Raw genomic sequence first — 16,948 nt, 5'->3', positions numbered from 1 at the left:
TTTATCATGCATATTTGAGGCTCTTTGCTGGCATGTTTTTCTTAGGTCTGGGAGATTTTTGGACAAAGAACTCTGTCCAGGTATAAACGCTCACATCTTTTGATTTCCAAAACACAATGAAGCAGAAGCACTTGTCATGTTGCATGTTTGCTCTTGTAAAGTTAGGACCAGAAGTACGAACTAAGATCTTTCCTTTCCAAAAGATAAAGGCCTCTCTGTCCATGTGTTTGAAAGGTAAATCCACTAAACTGAGAATTCAGCATTAATATATCTCTTACCTTTTCCGTAATTGAAGACAAAAGCATCCACTCAAACATATGCTTTATTCTGAGGGTTTTGTAATAACTTAACGTGTAGCTGCAGTGGATGATCACTGCCAGAATAAAAATACTCTGCTGCTGGGGTGCAACATATTCCAGTGCATTGTCTTTAATTACAACTTGTTTTGTGTGTTCTTTTCCCCCCCCATGTTTTAGGGTTATGCATTATTGAATCCGTTTTGAATGAGGAGTCTTCAATCACCCTGATGTCCCCAAATTATCCGCTGGGCTTTCCAGAAGATGAGCTTATGACATGGAAGTTTGTGATTCCCTCCAACATGAGAGCAAGTGTGTTATTCCACAACTACAGCCTCTCCAACTGTGAAAGGAAAGAGGAGAGGGTAGAGTACTACCTCCCCGGTTCCCTCAGCAACCCAGAGGTGTTCAAGCTGAGCGACAGCCAGCCTGCCAATATTGCTGGCAGTTTCAACCTGTCCCTTCAGGGCTGCGATCAGGATGCCCAGAACCCAGGCATCCTCCGCTTGCTCTTCCAAGTAATTGTTCAACACCCGCAAGTTGATGAGAGTAAGTACCTGCCTGCCCCTTCCATTGCTTTTGCTTACAGGCCCCTGGGCTTAGTACCACAAGGAAGAGAAATACTGGGGCTCTTTGTGATTTTTCTTGAACTTTGGACCTTCCTTGGGTTCAAGGAGGTGTGTTGCCAAGCAATGCTAAGGCCTTGGGTACCACCGGCTGTCGTCACAGCAAGGCAGACTGCGATGCTAAAATTTGCAGTTTGTGATAGAGTATAAAGCTCCATTGTAGATTTTACACTCTAGCTTGTAAACAGAGATTCCTTTTCCAGCACCTGCATCATGTAATTGAAAAATGCCTTTAACACCTGTGGTATCAGATCTTGCATGTTGTATAACCAAAGTTAGCTTTTCCTTGTGACTGTGTTCCCACTGGGGCCCAATCCAGCTATCAGGCAAGGATTGTAACTGCTTGATCAGAATTGTCTGGGCTCACATGTTGCTACCTGTTCTCCAGTACAGAAATCAAGTTCAAGCTTATTTGGATGGTTTTATTTTCAGCTGTAAGATTCAACATTTTAAAGATAATTCTTAAAACGTGAGCCCAGGTTTCCGCTTTCTACATAAGCAGTTTTGCTTAGCCAGGTGAAACCTGCTGTCACAGCTGGTCAGGATCTGGTGAAATGAACTGGTGAAACTGGAGATGTAAAATTGTCTTCATACCACTAATAGCATCCATATGCATTTCTTTCCTTCCTTTCTTCCTTCCTCTGAGTTTAATTTTGCTTCCTATGGAAGCCTGAATGTCCTCTAGTGTGAAGAAGTCAACTAGATGTGAAAGTGTCAATAACATACTCCAATGATAATATCGCCTACACATTTGAACGTTCTTTAGGTTTCTTGCTGCTTGCTGCTACGCTAAGAAATTTTCTTTCTGTTTTCTTGCCCCAACTTCAGACAGGCTTAACATGATGATGTGTAATACCACAGCATCTATCTAAAAGCAGAAATAAAAGGCCTGGCTAGGTAACGAGCTGTGAAATAAGTGATTTGGCCTCTGGAGGCTTAGCTCTGATCTCAGTTCATGGTGGAGGTTAATAGTGAAGGTGAAGGTGCCCTCAGTGAAGAGGAGCAGGTGGAGGGAAGTCCACACTCCAGACTAACACTGCAGCAGGATCTTTTTAGAGGCTTTCTAAATCATTTTAGAGGGAATTAAGTTTGAATGGCCTTTACCTTCAAGTCAAATATTCAGAGAGGGTCTGTAGCATCTCGCCACTGCAATCCTCAGTTCTTTGTCTAGTCTGGCCTCATTCATGAACAGCAAATCCTCCCAAAATTGTTGTTAACCAAATCATGTTTGCTTACATTTATTGCATGTTGCAGCTTGGAAGCCAGACGGAGTGAAAACATTGTATAGAGTTAATGAGCTTTATCTTCCTTCTACTTTGGAAAGCAAAGAGGAATTTTAATATGTTTATGGCCAGTAGACAAGACAATAATCACCTAAAAAATGAGCTGTCGTCTATTGAATGAAAAGCAAGTAATAAACCACTTGGATTTAAGAGACAACAGTGGTTTCTCTAGGGATTTTAAAGGATTTCATGAGTGATTTTGCAGTTATATAAGTTCCACCAAAGATTCAAATTTAGTCCTCAAGACAGTATTGAAACTTTTATTAAAAAACAACAAAAAACCATTAAAAAAAAAACCCACACAAAAAATGCCATCTGCAGTGTACAAGTTAAACATGGCTCTTATTAAAAATGCATTGGTATCTGCATATTCTCAAAGATTCCAAAACATTTGGGAATTCCATAGCTGTCTGTGGTACTTGTCATTAAATAAGAGGAAAATATAGCTCTTTCCAATCAAAATAATTTCTTGACCTAACCCTCTCTGTGTGTTTAGCTGCCACAAAAGAACCTGAACATCTGAAGAATGAGTAACATTCCAGTAGAAATCGTAGATTCCATGCTTGGTTGTGGCAATGACTTGGAGATTTCTGCCTAACCTCTTGCCTTTTTGTGTCTGATTTCCTGCACAGGAAAAGCTATTTTATTTACCTTTTATTTATGCCTTTGAGATCCATAGTTAAACCACAAAATTAAGAGTAATAATAGTGTGGTTTTTCTTTTTTCATCTGTTCTTCATAGAATCATAGAATCACAGAATGGTTTGGCTTGAAAGGGACCTTAGGTATCATCTAGTTCCAACCCTGCTGCCATGGACAGGGATACCTTCCACTAGATCAGGCTGCTTGCTCTGACATCAGAAACGTGTGCTTTGTTAAGAGGAAAAGGATGCATCTGATATCTGTCTTTGCAAGTGATAGTTAATCTTTGTGAACTAGGCTACAGCCATAATCTATTCTTTTCCTCCTCTTTCCTTTCCTCTCTGCCTTCCAGATGTTCTGAGTATTTGCAACTGCCAGTAGCTTACATGGGAGCTGGTGTTTGTCATCCCTGCTTACCCCTGTTGTTCCAACTTGCTGTAGCAAGTCATCTAGGATATCAGACTTGCAGAATGGCTGAAGTTGGCAGGGATCTCTGGAGATCGCCTAGTTCTAACCTTCTGCTCAAGCAGGGTGAGACAGAACACATTGCCCAGGACCATGTCCAGCTGGGTTTGAGCATCTCCAAAGACTTCAGTATTTCTAGGTAACCTGTTCCAGTGTTTGACCACCCTTGCATTAATTTCTTTATGTTTAAGCAGAATTTCCTGTATTTCAACTTGTGCCTCTGTCACTGGGCACTATTGAGAAGAGTCTGGCACCATACCATTTACACACACACACAACCCTGAGCCACCTTCTTCAGCTCAACAGTCCCAGCTCTTTCTGTCTCCTCTCCTGAGAGATGCTCCAGTCCCTTCAGCATCTTTGTGGCTCTTTGGCCTTACTCCAGTATATCCATATCTCTTTCGTACTGGGAAGGCCAGAACTTGATCCAGCACTGCAAATGTCTCACCAGTACTTAAGTAGAAGGGGAGACTTGCCTTGCTCAACCTGCTGTTGATGCTTTTTAGCACAGCCTAGGAAGCTGTTGGCCACCTGTGCCTCAGCAGCACATTGCTGGCTCATATTCCACTTGGTGTCCACCAGGACCCCCAGGTCTTTCTGCAAAGCGGCTTTCCAGCCCCACTCTTGCAAACATGTGAGGATGCACTCCATCCCACTAGTGAAAATGTTAAGCAGTTTTGGCCTCAATACATGCCTCCTTAAGCAAATCTTTGAGCTGAATCTTGCTGTTAGAGAGAGGCTGCCAGGGATGATAGCTGCTGTGTGTGCCCAGGCACCTCAAGTCCAGCGAGCTTGGAGGGTGCTACAAGGCTTCCTGCAGCAGTTTGTGTGCGGTGGGGTACGGGGAAAGGGGTGGGCTGCAAGAGAAGTGGTGGCTAGTGTTGAGGAAGAAGGTGCTCTTTACTTTTCAGGGTTAACTCTGCCAGCTCTCAGGTTTGCTTTTTATATCTAGTCAGAAAATATTTCTGGAAGAATGATTTTGAGCAGTTAAATGGAAGGGCAGTGTGGTAATGCAGTCATGCCGTTGAAGGAAATCAAGCAGCCTAGCAAGGCTTGGTCCTTAGTCTTCCCACTGGCATGGTGACAGACTTCGATAATTTGTGGCATCTCTGTATGTTTTTAACTGCCAAACAGAAGAGGCTTTTAGGAAGTGTCTTTGAAGGCTCCAGTGACCTTCTTGATGATTGCCAACACTTCTGCTGAAGTACAGTACTTGGCAGTTTTTTCCCTTTTGAACCATATTGGTACTTGCATTTAAATTAGCTTAATCTGTAACTGACTCCAGACAACCAGATGTGCTTAATTACTGACTTGGGACAAAATCTGAGAACAGAGAACCTTTTTCCAATTAACTTCTGTGTGATTGGTAGAACTGACTTTAAAAGAAATACAAGAAACCTCTTAGGGAAAACAAATCTAACAGTTGGCTCAGCTCCTTACATTATAGCCTAACCTGTTCAAAAGAAACTGGCATACGCGTTACTGTTATGGCTGGAAAGTGGTGGGGAAATGGGTTTTGTGTATGAAAAGGCTCAAACTTAGAAGAGTGATATGATACCGCCTGAGTATGACACTGATGGAAAGAAGTAAATAATGTTTTCTTAGCTAATATAAAAATAGCTATAACAGCTGCTCATCTAATGGGGTGGGAAGAGATGGAGGAAGTTCTGCTTCACACTATGCTTCTTGCCAGTAATTACTCTGGGTGTTTTCTGTTGCAGATGTCACCCATTTGGTCGACCTGAGCAAGGAAAGGAATATGACTGTAACGATACACTTTGAAGGGTGGCCCAGCCATGTCCCGCTTATGTCTGAACCTGTGTGCCTGATCTGTAAGGATCGTCGCACCTGTGATCGTGTCTTGACTTTAGTGTCTGGCACCGTCTACAAGATCTCCTTTCTGTGCAAGGACTTGTCCCGTCTGAGGATCACAGCTGAAAAAAGCATAAGTATGATGAAAATGGCTTAACGTTGTTTCCTAGGGAATGTTTTTGCATGCTTTTCCTCAGCAGTCAGCCAAACCTCCTCTCTCGCTTGGGCTTTAAATAGAGTGAGGTAGGAAATCAGGCATTGGCCATTTGGGAGATGGGTACAATGAATCTGGACTTGACTTTGTTGTTCACTACATCATTCTGCCTTTAAAAATAGAAACTGTGTAGCTATTCCTAGGAAGGAAAGGACAGAAGGCACCTAAGAATCTTCTTGCTGAAAACAGTAAAAAAATGAAACTGAGCAGGAGAAGCATAAATCTGCCCATGAAAATGTGGGACCAAGGTGGCCACCTTGCCACATGCATCTGGTGCCACTTGCATGTCCACTTGGTGTAGGATTTTCCCAAATACTTTCAACTACCAGTAGAGAAAGAGTTTTAAAGCATATATCTAGACCTTGTCTAGTCTGCAGCTGTGGCCCACTCAGCTAGTGATATAGCAAAACAGTACCTTGAGTGAGGAATTTTGAATATGTTTGTATCTGTTGGTTTCTTAGGTGTCCTGCACCCTTTTAAGGAAAGCTCTTTAACTGCAAATTATACATGTTTAAGTTAAAGTTACTGAGAGGATATTTTCTCAGGTAAATGCATATCTGGGTCTGTAACACAAAGCTGACAGTACTCTGGGTATCTGTACTCTGGTACACGGGAAAACTTGCTTTTCCTAGCTATTTCTTCTGCAAGAAAAATACAACCCTTGAGACTTGTTTTTGCAATTGCAGGCTGTGTCGATTTTCGGTGGTGTCAGAAGAAGATCTATTCCCTTTCAGTGCCCAAGGCTATTACCCAATTGCCAATTCAACTGCATAAGTTCATTTGGAGGCTCTTGGCTTCCGATCTGATCAACACAGAAATTACATCTCCGTCCTTGAAACTTCAGCAACACGTCCCAGAGCAGAGGTGCAACACAAGCTACAGTTACAGTATTGTTAGTGCCTCCCCAGAGACAGAGTTGAATATCGGTATATTCTGTCCTGGTGGATCCATTGAAAAGATTCAGATGCGGAATAATATCACCATATCCTTAAAAACATTTGGTAAAGGATTCCTCAATGAGTCTAACCATCAGGATCTGAAAATGTCTTTTGTGCCACATATTAAAGGTAAGGTAGTGGTTTGTACTGCTTTGCTGTACAGTGTTGGATCTCTCAATATGCTTACTACAGCACATATGAATAAACAGAAATAAGAGTTCACTTCTTTACAGCTATTGCTTTGATCAGTCTTTATCTGAATCAGTGAGGCAGTTTATTCCTGGAAGAAGGAAGGTACTTTATACTCCAGGTGGTGGATAGTTGGTTGTGGGAAATTCTGTAGCTATATCTGTGCTAATTGTGCTAATTACTAATGTGGAAGGGATGATAGGTGAGTTGTATTGCTGGTACTGAGATGCAGGTGACTCTGTAAATTTGCTGGTCACGGGTATAAGTGACGCTTTTTTGTTATGGAGAAGAAAAACCAGATAATTTTACATGCTGAAAGAGGAAGCCTTAAAAAAAACGGAAGTATCAAAACTAAGTTTTCATTCATTTATTCCCTTCCTTTACTACAGATGAGTGCACTTTCACCGTGAGTCCAAATCCAAAAGCTAAGGTTTACTTGCAGACTCCCAACTCACCATACGGTCTACCTCCTTATGTCTCCATATCCTGGCATGTCATCATGCCCAGCAAGCAAGTTGCCCGCCTAGGGTTCTCCAAGGACCGCATGGGCATCTCTTGCGAGACGGGCCGTGCCTATGTCAACATAAAGGAAGAGACATCGGGGGCAGAGGAAACTGTGCGCCGTGAGGATGAGCTTCTGCCCAAGCCCCGAAATATGTATCACAACTTCTGGGTAAACATTTCCAACTGTAAACCTGTGGATAAGACACAGCTGACCTTGCAGTTCTGGGTGGCTCTTGCTGACAGGCAGATAGGTAAGTCGTGTGAGGTTGTGGAGGTTTGCTTGCCACTTGTTTCCTTGCTTTCCCTTGGGGGAACAGTAATGGATACTAGTCCACCTTGGGTGTGGGTTTTGTGAGATCCCTGCCTTCAGAAATATCTGTCCCTCAAAAACCTCTGAGAGTTACAGCTGGGTACTTTAGAGGCTGGGGAAGAAGGAGGGTTTTTTATGTGGTGGGGTTTATTTTTTGTGTGGGGGGTTTATTTGGTTTTTTTAATAAGACAGGGCATTGCAGGGCTCAGGGAGTAAGACTGGATTTTATTTTTTGTATTTAATTTATCTCTTTAAATTGGAGATCACGACCAGAAGGTATAAGATCATCAAATGATGGTTTTTCCTTCCAAAGGTCACAGACCTGGTGAACGACTTGGGATTTGATTATGTAAATGTATTAATCCCAGTAGTCTTTACTTTGTGTTAGCAGTTCAATTAGGCTCAGCATTCACATGAGCAAGAAACCATCCTTGGGGCAGGTCTGACCATTTAGTGGAGAGTGCACTGACTATTAAGTACAAAACCTCCATTCTTAGTCTCTTTCATTTCCCCAAAACAGAAATCATTAAAAAACAGTGTATTTAGGGTTGGCTTTGCTTGTGTAAATTTGCTTCGCATTTGCACTTCTGTGGGAGACTGCTGTCTGTAGAATTATTGGCTACACAGGCTAGAACTAAACCTGTATCAAATTAATTTCAAGATTTTTTGTGCTTTTTTTGTGATGTATATTTATTTTAAAACACGCAGCATTTTTCTTTGCTCACACATGGACTTTCTTGATATTTTATGACTCTTAGAAAACCCCAGGTCAACACAATTTGTATATTTCAGAGAAAAGGATTGTACTGAGGGGAACTTGGTGAAATGTCACTGTTCCCTTTGTTGAATCCCTCTCTGTCTCTCTCTGCACTTTCTTCTCTTCCCTGTCTATTCAGCCAGAGGCACATAAGATGTTGCAGGTAATTTTTAGCAGCCCATGAGCTGTATTGAATTGTTGGAGGGAGGGGCGTGGTTGGTTGGGATTTTTGGCTAGCAGCAGGATTTTGTCGTTGCTTGGCCTCCAACCTCTTGTACATGGCTTGTGTTACCCTGTGGTGAGCATGGCTTGGAAACTCCTCTGCAAGCAGCTGTTACGCGTAGAAACCCTTGAGGAGGTTCAAACCTAGCTAGCTTTTAGGAGAAGGCTGAATGTTTTCTCTCTGTCACTCAGTGTCCTTGTACCTTGTCTGTTTGCAGACCTAGGAGTGATAATTGCTGTGGTGGCTGGAACTGGAATTCTTGTGGCTATTGGACTCGCTGTGTGCTGTGTTAAGAAGTAAGTTCATGATTTGGCATGTATAACTTCGCAGCTCAAGAAGGCATTTTGGGAGAGCTGCTGGGGCCTCTGTTTCACGTGTTGATACAGATCCCTTGAACAAGGGTCTGAAGCATGAGGTAGGCAACGTGCTGGCAGTTGAAGCAGTGTTCCTCCAACCATGCTGCTTTACTCTAAATTGATTGACTTTGAGTTGAGCACCAGTCCTTGAGTAGCATTGCTTCCACCACCAGTGCATTGCCTACCTTGGCCTTACTTAGCACAGGCCTCTGGCTGTACTAGAAATAAGGTATTGGTTGAACTTCATCAGCAATTCCTGTGAAAAGAAATTGCAATGAATGTGGCTGCTGTACCCATGGCTCTAGACAAGGCTTTGTTCAGACAGGCTGTGAACTCAGATATACTAAGAACTACCTTTCATCTATACAACCTCCAGCAACTTCTGGAGTTTGCACATCAAGTGGGAGCATTTTTTCTATGAGATGAGCTCTTGGGAAAAGAGCTAGGTTGTGCAAAGCAAACGTGCATAGCCTTACTCATGCAAAGAGAGTCTGAAGTCTTCGGTAGCTTCGGGTTTCTGATACATGTATGCTCAGCACTGGCAGGGTGATTGGGTCCTGAAGCTGTAGAGCTGGAATGGATTTGTTCAATATGATGACTAGAGCAGTTGTGAGCGCGCTTCTCTGCCACCCAGGAAAGGCTTTACAGATACAGGCTTAAAAATCTTCAGTTCAGCCTTTGGTCTTCTTACCTTAGGGACAGTTATTTCAGAAAGTGCAATCAAGAAAAGTTCATTCAGCTTTCATGGAGGACCCACTATCTTACTGGTCTTCAGCAGCACTTACCCTTGTTTTGTGAGGATCTGATGGCCTCTAGGTACTATCAATGTCTGTGGATGTTGGGAGACTCGGTACACTGTGTGGCTGGGACCCCTGTACTTGGGAGGCCACTGGAGTTAATCTTGCAAACTTTAGGGTCAGCAGAACAGCAGTAGGTAACAAAATAGTGTGAAGTTATTTTCGGCTCTGCCAAAAAAGCATGTCTAGACTCAAGAGTTATTTTTCATAAGACTGCAAGTAAAGCCTTCAATCCAGGTAGGCTTCCTGACCCTGGGTAGCCGGGGTGAGTAAACAGAAGCTGCTGTTACTGAGTTCAAATGCACCAGCCATATGTTGTTTCTGACCTGTTAACAATGTCAACTCTGTAACAGGAAGAAGAAAAACCAGAATCCCATGGTGGGAGTGTACAATGCTAATGTGAACACCCAGATGCCTGGAAAAGAAGGCTTATTCACAAAAGGGAGGAAGAAAAATGAGTCTCATGTCTATGCGGTTATTGATGATGCTATGGTCTATGGGCACTTGCTGAAGGAATCCAATGGCTCAGTTTCTCCAGAAGTTGATGTGTACAGGCCTTTCGATGGACCCATTGGTAGCTTGCCACCTTCTCCACCTCCATTCTCCTTCAGAAAAGACATTAAACACTCTCCTAACACCGAGGAGCCTTCACATCTGACAGACACGGACCATGACACTTACACATTTGCTCATCAGAAATCAGAGCAGTTGGAGGATAATAATGATACAAATGAAAAGAATAATGGCGATACACCCCTGCTGGAAAATAAGGAACAGGATGGTTCAGTGGAGTGATTTTACGCCAGGTATAGCAGTTTCCTGTGGAGATACAGGTGACCTGTAAGGACAAGGGTCTAGGGAAAAAAATTGCAGAGGTGTGTTATTTTTAAATGTGTTTTGATGTTGTTTTGGTTTTTGTGTGTGTGGTTTTTTTTTAAACTTCAGCTGTTGATAGCTTTCTATTTTAGAGTGAACATCTAACAAACGCAAAACCAGTCGAGACACTCCAGGACTGCGTGCGCTTCTGGTTGTGAAACAGGCGGCAAAGGTACACTCCTGCTTTTATAATGAAGACGTCAAGGAAACAGATTCCTAACTGCCAGTTTAGAGTGGGGAGAGTGTGTTATCCAGAATGCCCTCCTCTCTCACAAGTCATTTGTTCCTGATTATTTGTTGGTGACTCCTTGAAGGTGTAGGCTACCTCACCGTCTCAAGGCAGCTCCAGGTTGCACAGATGTCTAAGCAATCTGCTAATGTCTGAGCAAGGGAGGGGATACTGCCCTTTCTACCACTTGCTGCTTGAAAGTTCATCGTATTTAGCTATATAAGTGGCTATATGTGGTGGCTATGTAAGTGTAGTTAAAGACCATGTATGCCACCTGGAAGAGCTCCATGTGTGTAAATCAGCATGAATGCTTGAGCTTGGGCTCTTCTAGTTTGGAAGTTTTCTGTAATTTCCAACCGATGCTATAATACTTGAATAGCACTGTGTGACCCTACACCAAAGACTGTATTTTCTTTTGCTTTTTTACAAAACCAGTTTCAAAAATCTAAACCAATTTGTGCTTCCGTTCAGGTGCCTGTAGCATTCACATTTTACTAATAATACCTTGCACTTTTGGTTCAAGTAAGAGTAAGGATTCAGTGAAGAAATAATAATGCAGTCATCCAGCTGTTTAGTAATGCATTTCACTTAACCTGTTAGAGATGCTTGGTTATTTAATAAGGATCAGAAGAAAGGAGTAGAGAAAATACATTACTTCTAGCAGGTGGTTTCTTTGAAATGCAAAGTATGAAAGTGAATCCATAAGGAAAGCCTGGATCTTTTTTTAATCAATCTGAAGTTGACAACCATGTTGAAATGCTCATGGCAACAGCTCTTGATTTCTAGCAGGACTTACACTTCAGTCATCTAGCTGCCTTTGACAGCCACCTCTCAAAATCAGGTAAATAATAGGTCTCAGTTTTAACTGCTGTAGTTAGCATGCCCCTCAGTTTCTGTGCTTTTTAGAACTTGAGGGTCAGATCTTCATGCAGAGGACTACGGGTATATGAATAAATATACACACATCTGGCTTGTCCAGGTGTGCATTACTGAGGATGTTTGCAATATTGCATGCAGCACTAGACCCAACAACTTGAGAATTTCTCTCCAAGTGTCTTGTCTTATGACTGTTCCTTGCCTCAGAGTACACAAAGGTGCCATAAAACTTTTAGATGGTGTTGCATGCAATAATCTTAAACATATAATAATGCCTAAAATGAAAATGGCTTTACTAGAAACCTTACTGTTTACATCAAAAAAGAATGTGGATTTTTTCCTGTGTTAACTATGCTGGCATTGCAAATTGACTATTTATATACGGTAAAGTGTGTGTATTTAACAGTGTATACCCTTATACTGCTTGGACCACTATAAGATCCAGTACGATATCATATCTGACTCAGTTTTCTGTAGCATATAGCAAAACATGTGCCTTTTAATTGTTTCAGGTATCTTCCTGCTTGTTTATCACTTTTAATATAGAAATGTGTATTCCTAGATCTCTGGCTAGTCATTGGGATCACATATTTCAAAAGGTACTGGGTCATTTTAATGTCATTTGAGAACTTAAAAAGATTTCTGCAATACTGGTATCTGTTTTTCTCAGGTAACTTAATTGCCACAATACATTTTTATCAGTAGTCCAGCTGTGCATTCATCTGGTCTATGTTTCCTACTTCTCCTTTACTGAAAGGGAATGAGAAGTCTGTAAGAGAAATTCAAGGTTCTCTCATCCCTCTAGCTCTGTTTCTGCAGTTGCTTAGATGAAATTGTGTAGTTCATGTTCTTTCTAACCAACTGAGGAAAATGTAATGGAGGTCAGTCTTTTGTTCACAACCTCCTGATCTTTGAAGGAAGAATGTGATGCTTGTTGACTGCTGGTTTTATTCTATTTTAACTCAGCTTTTGGTATGGCAATATAAACCTTAGTTTACAGTTGTTTCCAGTCTAAGGTTGACTTCCACTGTGCTTACTGTGGTATATTTAGCGTAAGAGTTCAAGCACAAATTCCAGTTTGCTTTTCATTATGAGAAAGTTGTGATAATTTTTTTAAAAAAATAAAATATAACGATACTACCATATGGGGTAATTAGTGTGTGTGTAAACACTGCCTTTAGTATTTTGATGTCTGACTTGGTAGCTATGCCATCGGTGTAGATGATAGAAATGGGGTTCTAGACAACCTAGTTTGCTGCGATAATATACAGCTGACTGTGCATGTCCTTCTCACATAGCCAGTGATATGCTATTAATTGCTGTTTTTAAAGGCATGTATTTAGACTGTTGGGGAGAAGGGTTATAAAATTTGAAGCTTTCAATTTAAAAATAAATGGTTCAACGGCTTCTCGGTAGGGTTGTGATGGTTAACTTACACCCAACTGACACATACAATTAAATTCCAAATTAATTTATTTTCAGGGATAATAGCACAAAAGTACACTTTATGGCTAGTCCTTCAGCCCAGAAGAGACCCTTACGAAAATGTGTGAAGCCCTTTTTTGTTCTAAATTGAAGTGCATGGAATCTGTACCTACTGACTGCATTCTCACTTTATTTTTTTATTTATTTTGAGGCAAGTTGAACACTCTTAGAAAATGATGTTTGAAATCCTCACTACTGAGGATGCCCCAGTAATTGCTGGGAATAGATCCTAGGCTGAATTAGTCAATCTATTCTTGGAAGGCACAGGAAACTGAGCAAAGATTGGCTAGTTCCTGGGCCCTCTCCAAGATTGCCACTGTATATGAATGTAAATGGAAGTACTTATTTGGATCTTCACTGAGATTGTGCCATCCTGGAGTAGTTACTGTGCAGTGGTCTTTATCTGAAAATGAAAATTTCGAAGTCTGGTTAACCATTAATTGAAAGGTGGGGTTCTGTAGGAGGACAGCAGTTCAGAAACTCCTTGCCAGAATGTTGTTTGCTTTTGAAGAGCAGAGAAGTGGAGGGTTTTGTTGCCCAAAGCAGCAACGCTGAAAAGATACTACTTCTTGCTGCTTGGACTTCAGTCTGTGAGATTTGGACAACCTTAATCTATCGAAACCCTCAGTAATTGCTTTATTTTTAAGCATATATGTAAATAGTCTAGTGCATTTTCCAGATAACTCAAGAGCCAAATTACTACTCTTTGGATTAGAGCAAAATTTGTAGAGCATGAGTAAGAAATGAAAAAAAATTGTTTTTGTTGTTGTTGACACTAGATTGATGTTGAGACTTCAATTCCTTGACCGGGGAGGGGAGGGGGTGGAAATCTTGTTACTCTGAAGAAACTATCTGGGATACCTGTGAGTGAGATAAAGAATAAATTTAAAGTATGTGAATGTTGTTGGGGGTAGGGAGGAAGCAAAATGCTGAATAACCCTTATCTATGTGCACATCTTCACCAGCCAGCGTTTAATTGCGAGCTGCAGTGTACACAAAGATGGAAGCAGATCTGTCTCCCCAAAAACTCGGAAGCTAGAAAAATAAAAAGGCATTCCTTTAGTATAAATGGCTCTCTGCATCCACCTTAGTGATTGATTTATTTGCTAATGTATAGCTTCCCAGTAATTACATAAGCATGGGTTACCTAATTCTTTTTGAAACTGAGGAATTCTGGTGTCGAATTTTACAGGGAATTAGAAACTTCTGGCACGTTGTTTCAGCAACGTAAATGAAGCATGGCAAACTGCTTCAATTAGTAACACTCCTAACATATGAAAGGGTGGGGGGTTTTTGTGATTTGAGCTGCATCTATCTCTTGTATTAAAGAATTGCTACACTGCTGCACACAAGCCAGGCTTCACACTATGTGGCAAATGAATCTTCAAAAACTGAAGGAACTGCTTTGTTTCTTGCTACATTTATGTGTGTGTTTTTTATATAGATATGTGTTTTTATCCTGGTACAACTGCTAAAGCCACTCATAGCTGTAGAAAGAGTGCCACGATGCATCCTGTCAAAGAAGCTCTAACAGAGCAATGCTCCATCAGCACACAGCACCTTTTTAGACACAAGGCTAGGAAAGTGGCCTCACTTTCTGAAAGGACTTTTCTCAGGAGACAATGAGGGGAAAAGTTCTGGTGATGTTCTGTCATCTTTGCAGCAAAACTTCAGATTTTTTTCTAACCAGAAATGATTTGATTTCAGAAAGTATTATTTAGAAGAAACAAAATGTTCCATGTAATGTCTGTATTCCTTTTTTTAGATGTCATTGTCAGCATAAAGCTGAACTTTGGTATTGCTCACCAAGGAGAACGTCTGTCCTACACATGCACGTGCAAATCTGTGCTGGAGGGAACGGTGGCTGCTGGAGTGGTGGAGGAGAGTGCTGCATGCCTCCCCTCCCATCAAGGGAGAGAAAGAATGAAAGGGAGTGTGAGAGGGACAAAGTTTGCTAAATGCAACTGATTTCAAACAAGCTGAGCCCTAGTGAGCAAAAGGCATTTACAGGCCTCCTTAGATGTATTTAATTTCTTCTGGAGGCTTTTTGTTCTGAGGCCTTTTAATTTTTTTCCCCCCAAACGTAGGAATAGAGGGCAAGTGTGTGAGAGGTGCAAAAAGAGCTTCAGGGTGCATCAGGGACCCTGCAACAACTTCAACCTACCTGCTGTTTTTCCCAGCAAGGGTTAAATATTTGTTTTTACTGCAGTACTTGCACAGCCACAGCCCCTCCATGAAACCGATTGACTCTGAAACCTATTTCTCCCTGAGGCGTGCTGGGCCTGACGTGTCTCCATCAGTCAGCCAGGGCGTTGCATCTGCTGTTGTATGTGACTTTTTCTTCCAGAAATGCAGAAGTTTGGAGTGGCCTTAGGCCTCCTGGTAGCAGGGGGTGTTGGAGCTCTTCCATGGGCTTTTACCACTCAGCCTGACCTTTTCCCCAGTATTTATCAAAGGCCTTTGGAGTGATAGGTGCTCATTTCTGAACATGACTTGAGGCCACCACTGGTGCCTGCTGAGGTCAGAAAGGCTGCGTCCTCCAGTGGAGCGGTTTGGCTAAATCCTGGGAGAGGTGAGGGGATGTTCCCATTTCAGGGGGTACCTCCTCAGATGGAACAGGGGCAGGTTTGGGTGCTCCTTTTTCTCAGGAGCCCTGGGCATCGTTTTTCCTGAAGGTGTTATTAGGATATCTTGAACCTTTGCCACTTGCCACTGCATTAAAAATATCCCTGCCTTTGATCTTTATTTTAAGGGGTGGAAAATGACAGACAGAGCCCATACAGACAGCTTCTTCCCTATATGAGATTAGTCATGGCCAGGCATTTATTAAGTACATGTGTATAAATCTAGTTTTCCGCACGGAAGAACCTGGCCTTAAGTGAGATTCTCCACTTGGTCTCAGGAGTATGATCTGCAGGCTCCTAAGCCTAATTGCTTTAGCATCTGCTTCAAATTTATCATTGCAAATGCTTTTTATTTAGAAGGGTTTTTTAAATTAAGAGAAGCAAATTAATGGTGTGTTTCTCCTCTCAAAGTGATACTTTAATTGCTGGGTTCTGGAAAAAGTAACTCAAAACCAAAAATGCATAGATGTTGTTTTGTGACATACAACGGACTATGAAGCTAAATAATGATTTGTAATGCGGTAAAAACGACTGCCTTACAGTTTAAGCTGCTAAGCAGAGTTTTGTTCATACTAAACTGCTCGTTTGCACTTTGAGCATGAGTACACGAGGTTTTCAACTTCAGACACCTGCACATCCACCAGTGCCTTCTCACACTGTAGAAACTTTGAGTTACACTACTTACAAAAGTAATGCATCTTCTGATCTTGTCAGAAGTGAGGACTTCTTAAAGATAAATGCTGGGATGTTTTTTGTATAAGAATAATCTTTGTAGTAAGATGCAAATCCAAAAGCTCGAATCTTTACTGATTTCATGTTGCCACAGTAAATTAAAACTGTTCTACTTCCTGCCAAATCAAACCTGTTCAGTTACTTGGTAATTACTTCCACAACTTAATGCTTTACCCATTCAAAAGCTTGAAAAGCTTAATATACTTTCCCTTTATTTGTTTCCTTAAGTTAATGATAGTATGTTTGGTTTTTTATTTAATAAATGGTAAACCTAAAAAGTAAGCAAAGGCATAATGAAATCTTCTAGTGTGACTGCTCTGTGACTATTTTATAGCTTAGTCTTTCAGAGCAATTAAAAAAAAAGGCAGCAAGCCCTTGCATCTTCCTCTCTAATTTCTTTTCTTCGGGTTAATGGAGATCAAGTTTCTAAGTATCTTACACCAGCCTAGCAAAGCATACAGGTTCATATATATGTCTAATGTTCTAGAAGACAAATGTCAAACATCCGAGTAAAATGGGCAATTATATATATACTTGTATGTTCTGATATCTTATTTTTGGCTGATTGGTTCTGCAGGTCAAATTTCTACACGTTCTCATTAGGTTTTGGTGGCCACCCATCTGGGTCAAAGGATGAGGTACAGCTTCAGCTGAAAAGAGATGCTGGATTTCTGTGACAATGCTTCCCGATACTCCTCATGGGACATGAGTCTTA

General features: G+C 41.4%; 2 protein-coding genes across 4 annotated transcripts in view; both read left to right on the top strand.

The window, feature by feature from the left end:
* The window catches only part of CDCP1 (CUB domain containing protein 1), a 29,122-nt gene extending 16,587 nt beyond the window's left edge, over positions 1-12,535 (top strand). For all 3 annotated transcript variants that reach the window (XM_064444067.1, XM_064444069.1, XM_064444070.1), the window contains exons 4-9: positions 477-845; positions 5,033-5,260; positions 6,024-6,404; positions 6,854-7,219; positions 8,476-8,554; positions 9,765-12,535. In XM_064444067.1, the coding sequence (XP_064300137.1) occupies positions 477-845; positions 5,033-5,260; positions 6,024-6,404; positions 6,854-7,219; positions 8,476-8,554; positions 9,765-10,206 (1,865 nt within the window). In that variant the 3' untranslated portion in view covers positions 10,207-12,535. The remainder of the gene's footprint in view (positions 1-476; positions 846-5,032; positions 5,261-6,023; positions 6,405-6,853; positions 7,220-8,475; positions 8,555-9,764) is intronic.
* Positions 1-16,948, top strand: part of KIAA1143 (KIAA1143 ortholog) — a 259,367-nt gene that overhangs the window by 16,612 nt on the left and 225,807 nt on the right. The gene's annotated exons all lie outside the window — the stretch shown is intronic.

Source organism: Phalacrocorax carbo, chromosome 2, assembly GCF_963921805.1.
Source record: "Phalacrocorax carbo chromosome 2, bPhaCar2.1, whole genome shotgun sequence".
In the NCBI taxonomy this organism is placed as follows: Eukaryota; Metazoa; Chordata; class Aves; order Suliformes; family Phalacrocoracidae; genus Phalacrocorax; species Phalacrocorax carbo.
Note: the sequence above shows the minus strand (reverse complement) of the source record. Positions and strands in the feature narration are given on the sequence as shown.